Here is a 16,657-nt window from a genome sequence, read left to right on the forward strand (position 1 = left end):
TTTCCTCCGTATAGATTTTAGTCACAGGTCGTGACTCAGCTAGGTAATGGTCCTAAGGCAAAACGAAACGCGTACACCTGTGGTGATCCCTTCCATAATCATGACTGACACAATATTCTAATTGTGCATAAAGTGGTATAACAAAGTGATCCAACCTAGCTAGATGTTCCAACTTGTAAAACTAAGGAACAACTATAAAGAATGGCACAATCTGTTCTTCGCCCACGGGTGGCTGACACAGTCCACCGAGTTAGGAAATTCATGAGCAGCTCAGCCAGTGGAGTCAAGCTGAAATTCAAGTTGTGCCACTTCAGGGACTGGGAGAGGCAAACCTGCCTGTTGTAGTACCTTTAGATGGACACTAAATCATTCAAAACCTCCAGAATCGCTTCAAACAGTATCTAATAATCCTTATCTTGATATGTAATTTGTCTTTTACAGCATTTGTTCATCATCTATGAGTATGCCCAGCCTAATGCAGTTATCTGTCAAGAATTCAAACGAATTTACACCCTACAGCTGCACCCAGCAGACGAAGCATGTGGGGATTGGGACGATAAATATACTTTTAAAATAGAATTTGCCTTTGAAAAAGTTGTTTAAAGTTTCACCTTCTGGCTTTGGGAAATAGGTCTAACTAGCCATATATTACTTTCTGACAAGGACTATTGTAAGTCACACATTAACTACCTTCCTAACAGCTATGAGATTAAGTACAAACATCTCAACAAACAAGCACACTGATGGACAGGAAGGCTAAGTAATTTGTCCAAGGTCACACAGCAAGTGACTGCTGGAGAGCAAAGCAAGAATAGGACAACACACACAGGGGAGAGCAAGCAGGCCTGTGGCACCAACCAGAAATCTTTTTTAGGATACTCTTCCACATTTTATTGCAGTCATACACACACACAATCATGATTATGCGTCTATGTCCTAACTCCAAAGTGGCATTATTTTAACACAGTGTTTTCTAAAAACTACCGAACTTACTTGGGCATTTTTATTCAGGAAAACTATGCCCGTTAGGAGAAATGCTGACAGAATGAAATGCAGGAAGGATGATGCAGTCCTCCATCTAATCTTCTGTCCTGTCCTATCAGAGGTCACATGGTGAGATCACATTCTGACGGCTCCAGCTGAGCCTTCCCCAATGTCCAGAGGAGACGCTTCCAGTCACAGCGCTGCAGCAGGAGAACGTGTGTGAGGACCTCCCACAGCCCCAACCGAAGCGAAGGTCCTGGAGCCACGATTACAGAACCCTTCCGCCCAACCCCTCTTTACACATATATCCTTCAGATAGTTCAGAGGAAGCATGTTATGTAATGAGAAGTACTTAAAATGCACTCAAAATAGGATATTTTATTAACATCAAACAGGAACCCCACCCATTAATTTATTAACAAAGTCAACCTAGAATGGAGCATAGAACCCAATATTCCAACAGACAGAATCTAAGCTAGATTCCAATCCTAGCTTAGTCACTTGCTTGTGTGACCATGGACCAGTTAACCCATCAAATCATGTTCCCTTGTCTGTAAATGGGAACGAGAAATGGTTACCCATCAATGGACTGTTGTAAGGATTAAACGATATTTCAAGTGTATATGTGTACAATGTAACTTGGACTATAAATACTAATACATTTATTTCAAGAAATACAAAGCATATATGATAAAACTAATACGTTATTTCTAGGTGGTGGGTACATGTTTGCTTATAGTTTTTCTTATTTCTTTCAATTTTTCAAAATAGAAATAAAAATATTGATCTTATATACTTTTAATACAGAATCACACATGTAAGGGACTCACTCTATGGAAAGAACCTTCACCAGATGGATCACATGCTTCCACAAAATCTCTGGAACAATGGTTTATAGCAGAAAGCAGGATGTAGACATAAGAATCACAGAAGATGAGAGACGAAAGAGACCTCTGAAATCTAACTGAAACTTCTTATTTTTCAGACTAGAAAACTGCTCGAGTGGCTTTTCAAAGTTACATCTAGCTAGTTAATGCCAACCCCAACAGAAACACTCTGATGCTGGCTCCTGAAGTGGTCTGTATTTTTTTTTTTGCTGAGGAAGATTCACCCTGAGCTAACATCTGTTGCCAATCTTCCTCTTTTCACTTGAATAAGATTAGCCCTGAGCTAACTTCTGTGCCCACCTTCCTCTATTTTGTATGTGGGTCGCCACCACAGCGTGGCCACTGATGAGTGGTGTAAGTCTGCACCGGGGAACAGAACCCAGGCTACTGAAGCAGAGCGTGCCAAATCTAACCACTAGGCCATGGGGCTGGCCCCTGAAGTGGTCTCTAGTGTACCACATTTGAAAAATGATTTTCTTATTTTATTTTAAAGTCCAATTTTATGGCACAATTTTACAACACGAACACGCTATTTGATTTTTTGCATTCCACTGAATAGTTTTTGTTTTGTCAGAACATGGCAAGCTTGCCTTTGTAAACTAAGTACATTGACTTCAGAGAACAAGAGATTATACTTTAACACATAAAAATCAGTCAAGTTGCTCAAGAGTCCTTACCATTTGGTTTGAATCCAAAAAGGATAAAAAAACATAAACTATTCATTATCTTTTGTAGTAAGTACGTACAGCACATGGAAAATTAAGAATTTCTTCAATTTGAAGAATGAATCAGTGTTATAATGGAAACATTTAAAAATTTATCTTTGGACAATGATTCAGACTTGTATATAAAAAATTATATACGTAAATGCCTGAATTGCATACCAATGATTTAAAGATTATTCTTTAAAAAATTTTCAAAGAAAAGAGTTCTAAACTGGGGGATAATCACATCAATTTGGCTACCAGCTACATGCCCAGTGTTATCAGCTAATTTTACTTAATAAAAATTTGAATTAAAAAAAAAAGTGCTGAGATTTAAGGGCACCATTTGAAGTAATTTGGTGTTTTGTGGTGTTTTGTATTCCATTTCAAGACCAATCGGCCATCTTACAGCCAAAGGACCAGGAATCCAGCAGCCAGCACAGCACCCAAGACAGATTAAAACAGCAACAGATACAACTGATGAGTGTAGTTTTCGACAGCTTAGTATGAACAGCACTAACGACGTCAAACAGGTATATTATAGGAAGAAAACCCCAGGTTTAATACCTTATAAAATATGTACAGAACTTGAACATTCTTGTGAGATACAATTCAAGTCACAGTTGAATTATAAATGTAATCAGATACTCTGATAAATGAAACAGCCTAGTTGGTTAAGAAAAAACATATGTAAACCATAAAAAGATTAAAAAGTATTTAAAAATACAGAAAATTCTAACCAGTAGGTTTAAATTCTGATTTAAAAAGTCAATGTATATTTACAATCTTTAAATTTCACAATTTGTTACTTTAACATGATCTTTCACCTGGATAACGTAAAACAATAAAAAGCTTCTTTAACCATTTATACACAGAAAAAAATCAGTAGGGAGGGTGGTAGAACACAACGTCATAGTAGCTAAAATATGGAAGGCCAGGGACTGCTCAGTGAGTCGGAGAACAGACTTGACCCAAAGTGCGAGCTGGCCGACAGGCTGTGCCCTTCAGAGACGTCACTGCAGGGACCCACGCTCCTCATTTGAACAGGAGTGATTACGAATGACCGTGATGCGAAGGGAGGACTCTGGGAGGATTAACAGGATCACCAATGCGAACTGAGGAGCACTCAGATACAACGACGCGACTGCCCAGGATATGAAAGTTCACAGCACCGTTCTCTCCGGAACCTTCCTCAAAGGGTTAAAGACCTCAAACCACAGTTAGTTCTTAATACAAGAACCAGTGTTTAAAGCATGAAATCCTTAATTGGAGTGTTCAGCCCAGTTGATTATCAAAAGCTATTTATAAAATGCATCAATACTGTCATATTAAAGCTACCAGCACTCTGTTATGATCACAAAGGCCTGGGCTCCCGGTCAGTCCAGAGTCATCTGCCTCTGCCAACACCGCAGAGACGCCCGCTTCATCTTACTCTCAGTGTGGCGCCTGCCTCCTAGGTTTTCCGTCTGTCATAGTCTCCAACCATCTTCTTGATGTGCGACAATTTGCTCTTCAACTGCTTGCAGTAATTCCTCTTACTTTTGTAATCTGCAGACTGAAAAGGAAAAGAAATGAACTAGGTAAATTGAACAAGGTAAAAATGAGTTATGTGTCAGCCGCTGGGAAGGCAGAGGTGAAGAGACAAAGGGGAATATTAGTATATAGAATTGCTGGGGGTGTTAAATGGAGTCACACCTGTGGCAGCATCTCGGACCACACGGGTGGCTAATTCTCTTTGCTCTCTCAGATCTTCTAACCTGGGTTTGACAAAGGATACGTTTATTTCTAATGATTTGTAAAGTCACCAAGAAAACTTACTGGCCTTTCTGCTAATACGTTACCTAAAAAAAATCAGTACAACAAGAAACTGATGATACGGGTTGACCTGGGAAAGGGAACTGGTGAAGGAGGCTGAGACAGGAAAGGTTGCTATATGCCCTACTAAACTCCTGCTTTTAAATCATAATGTTCTGCAATTAAAAAAAATTCAATATAAAATCTTTTAAAAACAAAAAATGTTTTAAGTCCATAAAGACTGGTGATGCCAAGTGTTGGCAAGGATGAGGAGCAACTGGGATCTACACTGCCTGGTGGGAATGTGTTACACAAAGCAGGAAAGCTGTCTGACAGTGCCGACCCAGGGCTGGATGCACACGTGCCAGGTGACCCCGCAATTTCACCCCTAAGTATAAACCTAACAAACGTGTGCACGTGTGCATAGACACCCATAAACACGGACCGCAGCTGTACACCAAAACACGAATGGGTCTCACCAACGTAATACCAAGCAAAAGAAATCACACTCTAAATACATACTGGGGGATTCCCATTTATATAAAGTTCAAAGTAGGCAAAACTACTCGACCATGTTAGAACGAAGGATGTTAGAACTTAGGTACCTCTGGGGTGAGTGTGAAAACTGGAATGCAATACAAGGGCAATTAGGATGTGATTTCTTTTTTTTTTTTTTTAGATTGGCACCTGAGCTAATAACTGTTGCCAATCTTCTTCATTTTTTTTCCTGCTTTTTCGCCCCAAATCCTTCCTGTACATAGGTGCATATATTTCAGTTGTGGATCCTTCTAGTTGTGGCATGTGGGACACCACCTTAGTATGGCCTGATGAGTGGTGCCACGTCCGTGCCCAGGATTCGAACCGGTGAAACCCTGAGCCACTGAAGCAGAACATGTGAACCTAATCGCTCAGCCATGGGGCCGGCCCCTAGGATGTGATTTCTTTTTTTTTTTTTTTTTTTTTTTTTTAAAGATTTTATTTTATTTTTTCTCCCCAAAGCCCCCCAGTACACAGTTGTATATTCTTCGTTGTGGGTCCTTGTAGTTGTGGCATGTGGGACGCTGCCTGAGCGTGGTTTGACGAGCAGTGCCATGTCCGCGCCCAGGATTCGAACCGACGAAACACTGGGCCGCCTGCAGCGGAGCGCGCGAACTTAACCACTCGGCCACGGGGCCAGCCCCTAGGATGTGATTTCTTGATCTGGGTGCCAGGCAAAGGTGTGTGGCTGCTTTGTGGAAGTTTACCAAGTTGTACACCTATGATTTGTCTACTTTTCTGTATGCACACCTCGACTTAAAAAAAAGTTAAAAAAAATCAGTATCGGTTGTAGCTGCAAATGACCAAAATTAAGGTTCCAGCCTCTCAGTTACAGTTTTCCTCTTGCAATTACAGGGCCTTCTGTCTATAATCAGTGCAGGTGTGACCGGGGATTCAGTCATTCTAAAGGTTAAAAGGGAAACACATCACTAGCAGTTCCTCCTCAAAGAATCTTACAACGCGAATACTTACCCCCTTCACTTGCTTCAGCCTGTTGTATTCATCGGCAGCAGCCTGTTATGAGAAACACAAAGGAATATGCTTAGCGGGGCATTTCCTCTTTCAAAAATAACATTCCTGATGTTGTATTTTGGAGCTAAAAATGCTAGTTGATGACAAAAATATAGGGAATTAAGAGAAAGTCTTAAAGCTCTTAAAAGTGTTGTGGTCACCAGGAGGGCCCGAAGGGACCCGGTAAAGAGACATTCACAGCAGTAAGCTATTTCCCACGTTCCATCCGTGAAGGCCAGCACCCGTCAAGGCCAGCACCCGTCGTTCCGCTGCCTCTCAGCTCCCCCCGTGCCAGGTCGTGCACCCGCTGACACCACAGTCTTGTCAGGCACAGCTCCGACCAGGGTAGTCTCATTAGAACTGGGCTGAACTCCCCATTAACTTCTCTACTAATCTAGTCTCCTACCCCTTCCATTCTCAGTGCCTGTCATTTGCAATCCTTTAAATCTAAGCATGCTGGTGCTTCCAGGTTTCTACCATGTTCTCCTTATGGCCGTACTCATGCACCCAGTCCCCTGCTGTCTGGGGAGCTCATAATGGTCACCTCCCAGTGAAGCCTGCCCTAAACTCTCTGGCCCCCCCGTGGACTCCATTCCTTCTGAGCTGTTAGTGACAGTGCTGCCGGCACTACTGTGAACACAGCACCAGTCACGTCGTCCAGCGGTTTAGATGCCAGTTTCTCTCCTACAACAGGAGCTCTTCGAGGGCAGAGACGGATTTATTTATGTTTCTAACCTCAGCATTTCCACATCATCAGGGACACAATCACGATCAACATACGTTCACTGAGTTGAGAAGGTTTATGATGACGTCACACAGAAGCCATGAGAGAAGACAGACTATATAGAAAGCAAATACTGCAAAACTGAAAAGCAGATCACCTCAATTAAAAATGGCAAAGCGGGGGGCCAGCCCTGTGGACAAGTGGTTAGGTTCATGCACTCACTTTGGTGGTCCGGGGTTTGCCGGTTCAGAATCCGGGTGCAGACCCGCACACCACTTGTTAGGCCATGCTGTGGCAGCATCCCACACAGAAGAACTAGAAGGACCTACAACTACAATATACAGGTGTGTGCTGGGGCTTTGGGGAGAAAAAAAAGGGGAGGGGGAATGGGCAACAGATGTCAGCTCAGGGCCAATTTTCCCCAGCAAAAAACAAAAACAAACAACTCAGCCTTTAAAAAAAAAATGGCAAAGGGTTTTAGTAAAATCAATATGAAGTGATGAAAAAAGTTTAATTACTAATATCTAAGACACAAGGCAGTCATTTTTCAGGCACAAAAAGTTAGTGAGCTGTGGGTCAAATGGGCCCTCAAGAACATAGCCAGCAGGAATGCAGCTGGCATAATCTTTCTGGGGGGCAGTTTTGCAACAAAACTTTAAATGTACATCATCTCTGACTCAGATACTTCACATTCTGGCTAGATAAGCAGCCAAGAGTACAGAGATAAGGAGGCTCCCAGGGTGTTACTGGGGCAGGTGTGCGTGTGTGTGCTGGGGGGAGACCACCTCAGAGTCACCCTCTATAAATGGAACTTCAAGTAAATTATGGCACAGCCATAGGAACGAAAATTGTGTAGCTATAAAAATATTCCTTCAGTAAGTAGATCTTTTCATTCATGTGAATTGAAAACAAACTATTGTTGAGTAAAAAAAGCAGGATATAAGCAGTGCCAGGAAGTACTGAAAAAGAAAACCCCCCACAATGATGGGGCTACAACATGGGAGGCAACTGAAAGCGTTCCCAACAGTCAAAGCTGTAACAATTCGAGCAACAACATAAAGTGGTGTTGATTATACGCCACAGTATAAAACAGATACCATGAGTCCATACTGATGTAAAAGACGGACTAAATAAATAGATAAACACATGGCAGGAAGTGACAAATTTCCCATGCAGAAGAATTCCAAACAATCTGTGCAGGTCCAGTGCCTTTAAAGAGCTGGAGCATAACTCCCCACTCCTTAAGTGCCATCCATGCACAGCGACTGCCTTCCAAGGAGTGCAGCATGGAAAGAGGGATTAAGAAGAAAAGAGTAGGGGCTGGCCCGGTGGTGTAGCAGTTACGCTCGCGCACTCTGCTTCAGCAGCCTGGGGTTCGCAGGTTTGGATCCCGAGAGGAAACCTGCACACTGCTCATCAAGGCATGCTGTGGCAGCGTCCCACATACAGAAAAACAAAATAAAGGGAGAGTGGCACAGATGTTAGCTCAGGGCCAATCTTCCTCACCAATAAAAAAATTAAAAAAAATAAAAGAGTAACTTTACCTAGATAAATACTACCTCAACAGGTGATCGAGGGAAAAAAAACTATCATGGAGTAAAAGAGTAGGAAGGATAAAAATAAAACACAAGATGATTCAATGTAGAAGACCGTGTGTGTCCAGTCTTGCATGGACGGGACAGCTTAACAACTAATATTTTGGTGACAACTAGGTGGCAGAATTTAAGGCAATTTATTTTCCTGTATGCAATTCTGTATTATCCCAATTTTTTATAGAAAGAATGAACTGTGTTTACAAATAGAAAAAGTAATATAGCTGTTTTCTCTTAAAGAGGAAGGGATGTCTGTACATAGACTATTGCTTTGGAATTGTTAATTACATCAGCACCCTTCAATTTGGAAAGACTTTCATCCAAGACTCAATTTCAATTATTCTTCAATGAAATTACAGTCTGATAATTACCAGCAAATTTGTATCGACATTAGCATAAAGGATACTGTATCTCCATAGAGTGGAGTAAGATTACACGTCATCGATAATCGTCAGGTGTGAATTTACCATGTACTCTGCGCTTTCTTCTCTGTAGTCGTCCAGTTCTTTATCCAGACGAGAGAGCTCTCTGTTGACCTCATCGAGCTCAGCTTGTAAGCTCTTGTACTCCTGCAGGCCAGTGTCAAAACTTCTCTTGTAGAGCTGTCTTTGTTGATCTGAAGTGATAGGTGGATATTCCCTAAAAATTGAGTGAGAAAATGACTCCTTACATATCCCCAGCAGACATAAAATCCAGTGTGTCCTCCTCAAAGATAACAAAGCTGGTGAAAAGTGAGAATGACATTCTCTTGTCTTCTTTTTGCTGCTGATGGGCACACGAGGGCGGGATGCACACAAGTTCTCTTAAGAACGATGACACTATATACATCACTGCTCATGTTTTTTTAAAAAAACTATGCCTCCATAATGTTTAGAAATAAAGTTGAAAACCATTTATGAAATTTAAGATTCAAGTCATAGGAACTCATTTATTCTGAACATACAACATCATATGGTAAAGGAATACTTATGTTTAAGTCTTAAAACTGGAATTCTGGACACAAAGTATGTTTTTATCACTGCAGCGACAGAGCAGCTGACTGGCGGCTGGCTCTTCTGCTACCACCTACAGTTTTCAGACTGTTTGGGTATTTTTGGTCTTCATCTTGTTTTTCCTAAGTGGAAATAGCTATTTTCAGTCCTTTGATTATAATGGTAGACACTAAAATTCACTTGTATAAAAATGCATGCTCATTGTAAAAATAACCTGGCAATGCATTAAACTATGGAAAAAACCCTGAAATTCTGTCTCACTTGTATCTCTCAACATTCCAGCTACTCTTTCCATGTGAAGGTGACACTATTAACCCATAATCCACTGACAAAATACTCTGAATTGTTTCACAGGACTAACGAACTTCACAGCAATACAGAACTCAAATTTTAGATCTAAGTCAGTCTAACATCTTCATTTTACAGAGGAGAGAACTTAAATGATTTGCTCAAAAGGGAAACAAGAATTCAGGATTCCTGAAAGTTTTCCTTTAAATCTCCCATGATACAAGTTAGGCAAACAGTTTACAGACAGATGCCTGAACTTGGCCAAAAACTCTCGGGGGAGGAGGAGAAGGCGAGGTAAGAGAACCAGCAGCGAGTACGGACTTTGAGCTCCATGTGCCACCCCTTCCCGCCTCCTCGAGAAGCAATATTGTGATGAACCACCATTCACGCCACAAATGTTCTGAGTTGTGTCCCGTTGCTCAGAAGACTTGCGCACAAGGAGGCTGCACGTCAGACATGAGTATAGTGGTAGTGATGGACTCACAATACCACCACCGTGGCTGAACACGGATCAACTCAGTTGTTTACAAAGCTGTTTGCCTAAGTCCTTTGGATTAAACTTTTAAAGGAATCTCTGGTCTCAACGTGAAAGCTTAACTGACAAGTGAACGCCCAAGGAGGGCCACAGCCCTGCTCTGGGGATTTGATCATCGGTAAACAAAGGTCCTCTACACTTGCATCTTATTTACAGCAAAGATCTTTCTCAGGTGACTGCTGGTAAAGTAAGGGCTCTGGTGAGGCTTATCGGCTACGTGGGGGACGGTGGATGTGTTTTTAAGACGTGGTGACAGCCAAACACATCCCTCCACATCACTCTTTATTATGAAAGCGTACTAACGGAAAAACCTAACAAAAACTGTCTCCAGTCCTGCCCGCTAAAAATGAAGTCATAGCACCCACCCCAGTTTAGGAGGAGCAGCTCCCAGACCTGGCTGGCTCACGCTAGGCGCTCCGGCAGGCAGGGCACGCGTACCTGACCCAGTCCTCCTCCAGCTCGTCGCATGACTCGCCGCCGGTCGTGTAGTCGGTTTCGTAGTGGTCCTGCTCTGGTCTCTTTGACTTTCCGGCTCTTCCCTTTGTGGGCGCCCTCTTTGAAGGCGTCTCAAAGTTACCACTGCTGCTGTACCGAGGCTGCCTGACATCGTCCACAGCTGAAGTCAGTGGAAGCTCCTGAACCACTTCAGGCACCCTAATAAAACAGAGACCGTTTCTCAGTGATCTGGGTACACCACAGCACCTGCCCAGGGCACTGCAATCAGAGGAGTGACATGAGCACGGAGGCGCCCACACGGAGATGTGTGCACCCGAGCGGTTTGCAGCACAACAGGGAGCAGATCCCTGCTTCCTGCGTTCAACTCGGCACCAGTGCAGATCCTCTGATGCACACGGGGCGCTTTAAGGTTCCCACAGAAGGGGAGTATGTGTAAGCCTTCTAAGTGAAATGGACCTAACATCTCACTTTAGGAAGTCTGGGCTGATCTGGAAGAGGTGCTGAGCGGCCCTGCGCCAGGGGCTAACTCCACAAAAGGCTGGCAGGAAAATAACGACTGCGAGTCTTTCCGACAGGTTCTTCCAGTTCCATGGAATGCTATGTGGCGAGGAGGAACGCTCACACATACCTACCTTTCGAAGCTGACTCTCAGAGATAAGCTCTTTGTAATACTAGACTCCTACATAGCAAGTCTCTTTTCAAGATACAATCTTGAAAAACTAAAAAAACCAAAAAGTTTTAGCTAAAAAAACAGAATCCCAAAAAACTAAAAAGCTTTATATCGTAATAGATTAAAGAGCCCATTAAGACTTCTTTTTAAAATTGCTATGTTAATCCTGAAGCCATGTAGAATGAATGGAATGGAAAAGAATTACACTTATTTTTCTAATGCAACTAATGAATATTGCATCAGATTTTTAAGTGCATATAACGTTTCTGCCACAAGCATGCAAACAAAGTCTAACGTGAACTAAAACACCGAAAGCTGTGTTGACTGTATACTCTGAGTAACAGGAATGCAAAGCTTATCCTTCCCCAGTAGCAGAGCTGGAGAAGGATGAGAAACGAAATGAAAGAACACAGAGAAAGCGCTGAGACCTCCCGAAGGCAGCCTCATATTCAAATCAACTATTAAAAACATCTGAAGGGGCCGGCCCGGTGGTGTAGTGGTTTAGTTTTCGCACTCTGCTTCAGCGGCCCGGTTCCTAGGTTCAGATCTACACAGCGCTCATCAAGCCGTGCTGTAGCAGCATCCGGTACAAAATAGAGGAAGATGGGCACAGAGGGTAGCTCAGGGCCCATCTTCCTCACCTTATTGCTTTCAACTTATAGGAGCCATATCTTGAGCTCTGACTACAAGGTTCACCATCTCGTAGATGATGCAGAAGTGCTTGATGCTCAGTGTTGTCAAAGTCTTAGATTTTAATCACACTTGTTAATTTCCTGTACACTCCTAAAGCTTTAGGATGTGCATGTAGTTTGGGGGCGGTGGTATTTATTTCTTCTTTCTAAATTTATTCAGGTCAACGTGGCACAGGGTGCTGTTAATGCTGCTTCTAAAAAAGGGAGACCGTGACCTTCTCCCTGAGTCAATGATTAGCAAGTTCCTAGACACTCTGCCCAAACCGCGCGGTCCTATGCTTCTTGCCCTGAGGTGGCAAACAAACCTTCAGAATGCAGGGGGTTCATGGGACGGGCGCAGAGGGGAAAGACACGGCCCACCCTTGTGTCTGAGACTGATGCTAGAAATCGTCCCCCGCAGTTTCCTGCCTCCCATCTTCCTGCACCTTTGAGACACTGGACGGTAACAGACCTGACACACCATGAAAGTGAAACCAACATGCCTGGGAAGGGGAGCATGCACAAACCTGAGTGTGGGAATATGCGTGCTCCCAATCATTTTCAAACCTACTTTCAGCTACAAGTCCTATTAGGTCAAAATCCGCCCACCCCACAAGAGGCAACCCGCGTCTATCTCCTCAGTCTCTGACTCCAGCTCCCAGGTCCGGAAGGTCCAGGCCCTCTTGTAGCTTTTGAATTTCTTCCATTTTGTTCACTGGTTTTACCCTCTGCCACTCCTGTCTCGCCCTGACTCTGAGGGCAGTAACTGTGGGCTTTCCTCGGCCCCCATCCGACAGCATCCTCCATGAGAACATGGACGGGGCACCCCAGGACACCCGGCTCACTGCCGTGCACACGGCAGGTGTTCAATGTAATTCCTGAATTGAAAACACATTCACAACAATCCTCTTTTCCCACGACACCCAGTATCGGTGAGGGAAGAGAAACAATGTTTGACCAACATCAGGGTCTGACCGTCAGAATGATGGCCACTACGTGTGTGGCATTTCAGAACTGCCACCATTACTTGGGGGGAACAGCCAAGCCTTGCCAACCATAGAATTCCATCTTCCTGGTCTCGGGGATGACAATGACCCAAAAAGGGCCAATCAGAATCTTTCCAATAGATCTGATATGTAAGCTTTGAGAAAGGAAATTCTACTTTCTGAACCCTGGGCTGGAAGATGAGCACAGCGTGGGAAACGTGGACGACCACCCTGCTATAGCAGAAGCTCTACTGAGAAGAAACCCAGTGCAGCAATACGAGTCCTGATATGGTCTGAGCCCCTGGATCACGCCACACCTGAAGTCAGGCCATCCCTGGGCCTTATGTGAACCAGTGAATTCCTGTGATTTGTGTAACAGTTCCAACACGTTATCTTACAGCCTATTTACTGGAACTGAACAATAGTCTCATTTGGCACGCTAAGGTGCCAGCCAACATTCAGCTTCCTTGATTTACAAAGGTTAATTCACCCTGGGTGTAGACAGGATAGTAGAGAGTGCACCTGATAGGGCTTCCTACATTCACTTAGAAGGGGTGGAGAAGCAACCATCTTTAGCTAAATTCTCCCGTCTCCTAATCCAGGATGAATTCTGTCTGTCTTGAAATTCTAAGGTATAGGACACTGTGATGAGCAAAGGAGGCAGACATGAGAGTAATTACCATACGATTCCATTTACAACACCTCCAATAAGAAGCTAAACTAACAGATGCTGACAGGCATCATCACAGTCATGGGGGATGTGGGGACCAACGGAAAAAGGGCAGAAGAGGACCTCTGGGCAGCATGAATGTCTCTCTCGGTTGGAGGTGGTTACTCGGCGTTCACAGATGTGAAAACTCATTGAGCTGTAGACTCAAGATTAGTGCTTGTTATTGAAGGGATGTTACGCTTTGGGGGAAAAATCCTAGTCCTGAGGTCCCTCCTATTTAACGTGGCCCTCAGACACAACGCTCCCCTTCTAATTCCTCTCTATCCACTGCAATACAAGGAGGAGAGGTGCTCGTGGGCCACGGGGCTCGAGGAAAGCCAGGCTACAATTAGTGGGCATCCCGCCCGGTCCAGCTGGATGTACTCTGAACCCCACAGCACTCGGTCCCCTGCTGCACATAACGTGACAATTTCTACTATACCCTGGAGTCCACCAGCCTGCATGCGTCAGGTGCCATGGGAGATACTGTCGCATTCGTATCCCTCAGCACCACCCCATCCTCCCCTTCTTCTGGTTCTAAAACTGAGCACCACACGTGCGTTTTCCAGACTTCCCACGTTCAGGAGTGCAGGTGGGGAGTAGAAACTGGGACAACCCGTATGGAGGACAATTTGACCACAGCTACCAAAATGAAACACAAAACGAAACATCTATCAAAATTTCCTTCAGCCCAGCAAGTCTCCTGTTAGCATATTTCCTCCAGATAGATTCACATGTGTGCAAAGTGACACGTTTATTCCCTGTGGCAGTTGGTAGTAACAGAACATTGGGGAAAAGTGTGCATCAACCTGGGACTAACGAAGTAAGTTTACAGTTTACCCACTGGACAGAAACAAAAAGTCTGTTTCCAAATTCCATTCCAGGGTAATACTAAAACCTACTATCCTCAAACCGATTCCATAACTAACTCAGCCGCTGGCGCCATCCTATGGGTCCCAGGCGCCCACACCGCTGTGCACGCAGAGTGGCTCTCTGCATAACCAGGCCCACTAAATGGAGGCGGGGGATCGAGACAGAACTTTGAAGAAAGAAGTTTTTCAGCAGATACACCTTTGACTTAGAACAATCAAACCTGCCAAAGGGAAGTCTATTTTTTTGGTCTACAAAGGAATTTGGAGTTCCAGAATTATACACAGGAACACTAGCTTATCATTCGTAGGCAAAAATCACATGCAATCCTTAACATTCTCTCCAACGTGCTTCTCTCACTAGTCATCAGGCTGAAGCAGAGCTCGCGTTAGGTTAAATTAACCCTCACTGGGGATCCACTTCAGTAACTGTAATGGCACCTCCTCTGGGCCAGAAACTCCCAGTGAGGCGTTTACACAGCATCTAAAACAAAACCTAGAGGCTTTTTCAGTTTCGCGCCCCCAGATGTATGCACAGCAAATGAGATCTCAAGAGTTTCTGGATTCAAATGAAGTCTTCAAGTCTAATAAAAACGTGTGTGGGTAGGGGTTGATCAATGAGTGATTTCCCCCTTCTACGGATGAGACCTAATAATTAGAGTAAAAGGAAAGACTGAGAACCACACTTAGCTCTGTGCTCAGTCAGTAATGTCTCCCTTCACCTGAACTTCAACACGAGACAGAGGACAGAGCCACCTTCCTGGAGCGAAGGGACCGCCCTTTCTCTATTAGGTCAGCAGAGAACAGCAGCACTCGAAGGGGAAGAGGACCCCGCCCTCCCCATCTTCCAAGTAGCCCAGGCCTCCACCTGCAAGACAAAGGCCAGTCTCCAGCCTGCGTGCAAGGCGCACGGCACAAAACAGCAACCGATGTGTAAACGTGCAAATATTCCTATCTCAGACTCATTCTGTCAGAAGAGGAAGGTGCTACTTACGGGGTCGATTTATAGGAAGACTCTGGGTACGAGCGCTTGTCGTTGACTTTCCCGTTGGAGGAGTAGGCCGCGGGGCTGTCCACTCGCTCCATGTAGTCAGAAGGGGGAGGAGGCATGTCCTGGGAGCCTGCAGACACGTTCTTAACCTGAAGAAACAGCCCGAGACAGACAGTCGTTATTTAGCCTGTCATTCAAAGGACGAAGAAATGGAAGAAACACATCACATAAAAATTATCTAACATTTCTTGGGCTTATTAACTACTATTAACCTGTAATGATTGTCCTGTTACTACTATCAGTGTTAACAGTCAATCAGTATTTTTACAAACACAAAAATGGTGCTGTCAGTTTAACAATCCAGAGTGAGTTACAAGGAGGAAAACATCCCGGTTACCTGGTTCTCATCCTGATGGGACGGGATGGAGCAACATCCATGGTAACTGCTCCACCCCTCGGTAGGAAGACTCATCTCGCCTCACCTGGGCTCGGTAACAAATTCTAAGGTAGCGCTCATGCTGCTGTGAGGGCGCCACACTTGGAAAACCACTAATCTAGGACAACGGACGCTGGATCTCCTCACTCCATTCACCCTAAATATGGACTGTTACAACCACAGAGGAATTTAAGGAACTCAGACTGATTTCTGCTGTAATTCTTTAATGAGAGCTGCGTTTTTCTAACGGCTCCACCGTCAACAGCCGACACAACCGTCACATCATGGACTCTACTTTTTCTTCTCATTCCATCCTGATGCAGAAGAAATAATACGCCTTAGAGACTGTGCCTTGTTAACATGAAAGCGTTCCCCCAGAACCTTTTCGAGAAAAATGTAAAGAGAAGCACAGCCAGTGAGATTTCCCACACAGTCTGTCAGATTTCATGCGGTAGATCCAACACTCTTTAAATTTCTCCTAAACATCTTTACATCATTACGCATTACTCTCCAATTGATAGATAAAAAAAATAACTGCCAAACTCAGATACATCATGGAGTTATTTCAAAGTAAAGGAACAGAATTGAGGTGCAGTAGGGGCTGGCCCCCCGGCCGAGTGGTTAAGTTCGCGAGCTCCGCTGCAGGCGGCCCAGTGTTTTGTTGGTTCGAATCCTGGGCGCGGACATGGCACTGCTCATCAAACCACGCTCAGGCAGCGTCCCACATGCCACAACTAGAAGGACCCACAACGAAGAATATACAACTGTGTACCGGGGGGCTTGGGGAGAAAAAGGAAAAAATAAAATCTTTAAAAAAAAAA

General features: G+C 44.1%; 1 protein-coding gene across 7 annotated transcripts in view; it reads right to left on the reverse strand.

Moving 5' to 3' along the window:
• Positions 1-3,384: 3,384 nt before the first annotated feature.
• Positions 3,385-16,657, reverse strand: part of OCLN (occludin) — a 48,120-nt gene continuing 34,847 nt past the window's right edge. For all 7 annotated transcript variants that reach the window (XM_044778063.2, XM_070517984.1, XM_014851918.3 and 4 more), the window contains 5 exons: positions 15,404-15,549; positions 10,487-10,702; positions 8,701-8,872; positions 5,879-5,920; positions 3,385-4,130 (listed from right to left, as the gene is read on the reverse strand). In XM_044778063.2, coding sequence (XP_044633998.1) covers positions 4,029-4,130; positions 5,879-5,920; positions 8,701-8,872; positions 10,487-10,702; positions 15,404-15,549 — 678 coding nt within the window. In that variant the 3' untranslated portion in view covers positions 3,385-4,028. The remainder of the gene's footprint in view (positions 4,131-5,878; positions 5,921-8,700; positions 8,873-10,486; positions 10,703-15,403; positions 15,550-16,657) is intronic.

This window comes from Equus asinus, chromosome 9 (assembly GCF_041296235.1).
Source record: "Equus asinus isolate D_3611 breed Donkey chromosome 9, EquAss-T2T_v2, whole genome shotgun sequence".
NCBI lineage: Eukaryota > Metazoa > Chordata > Mammalia > Perissodactyla > Equidae > Equus > Equus asinus.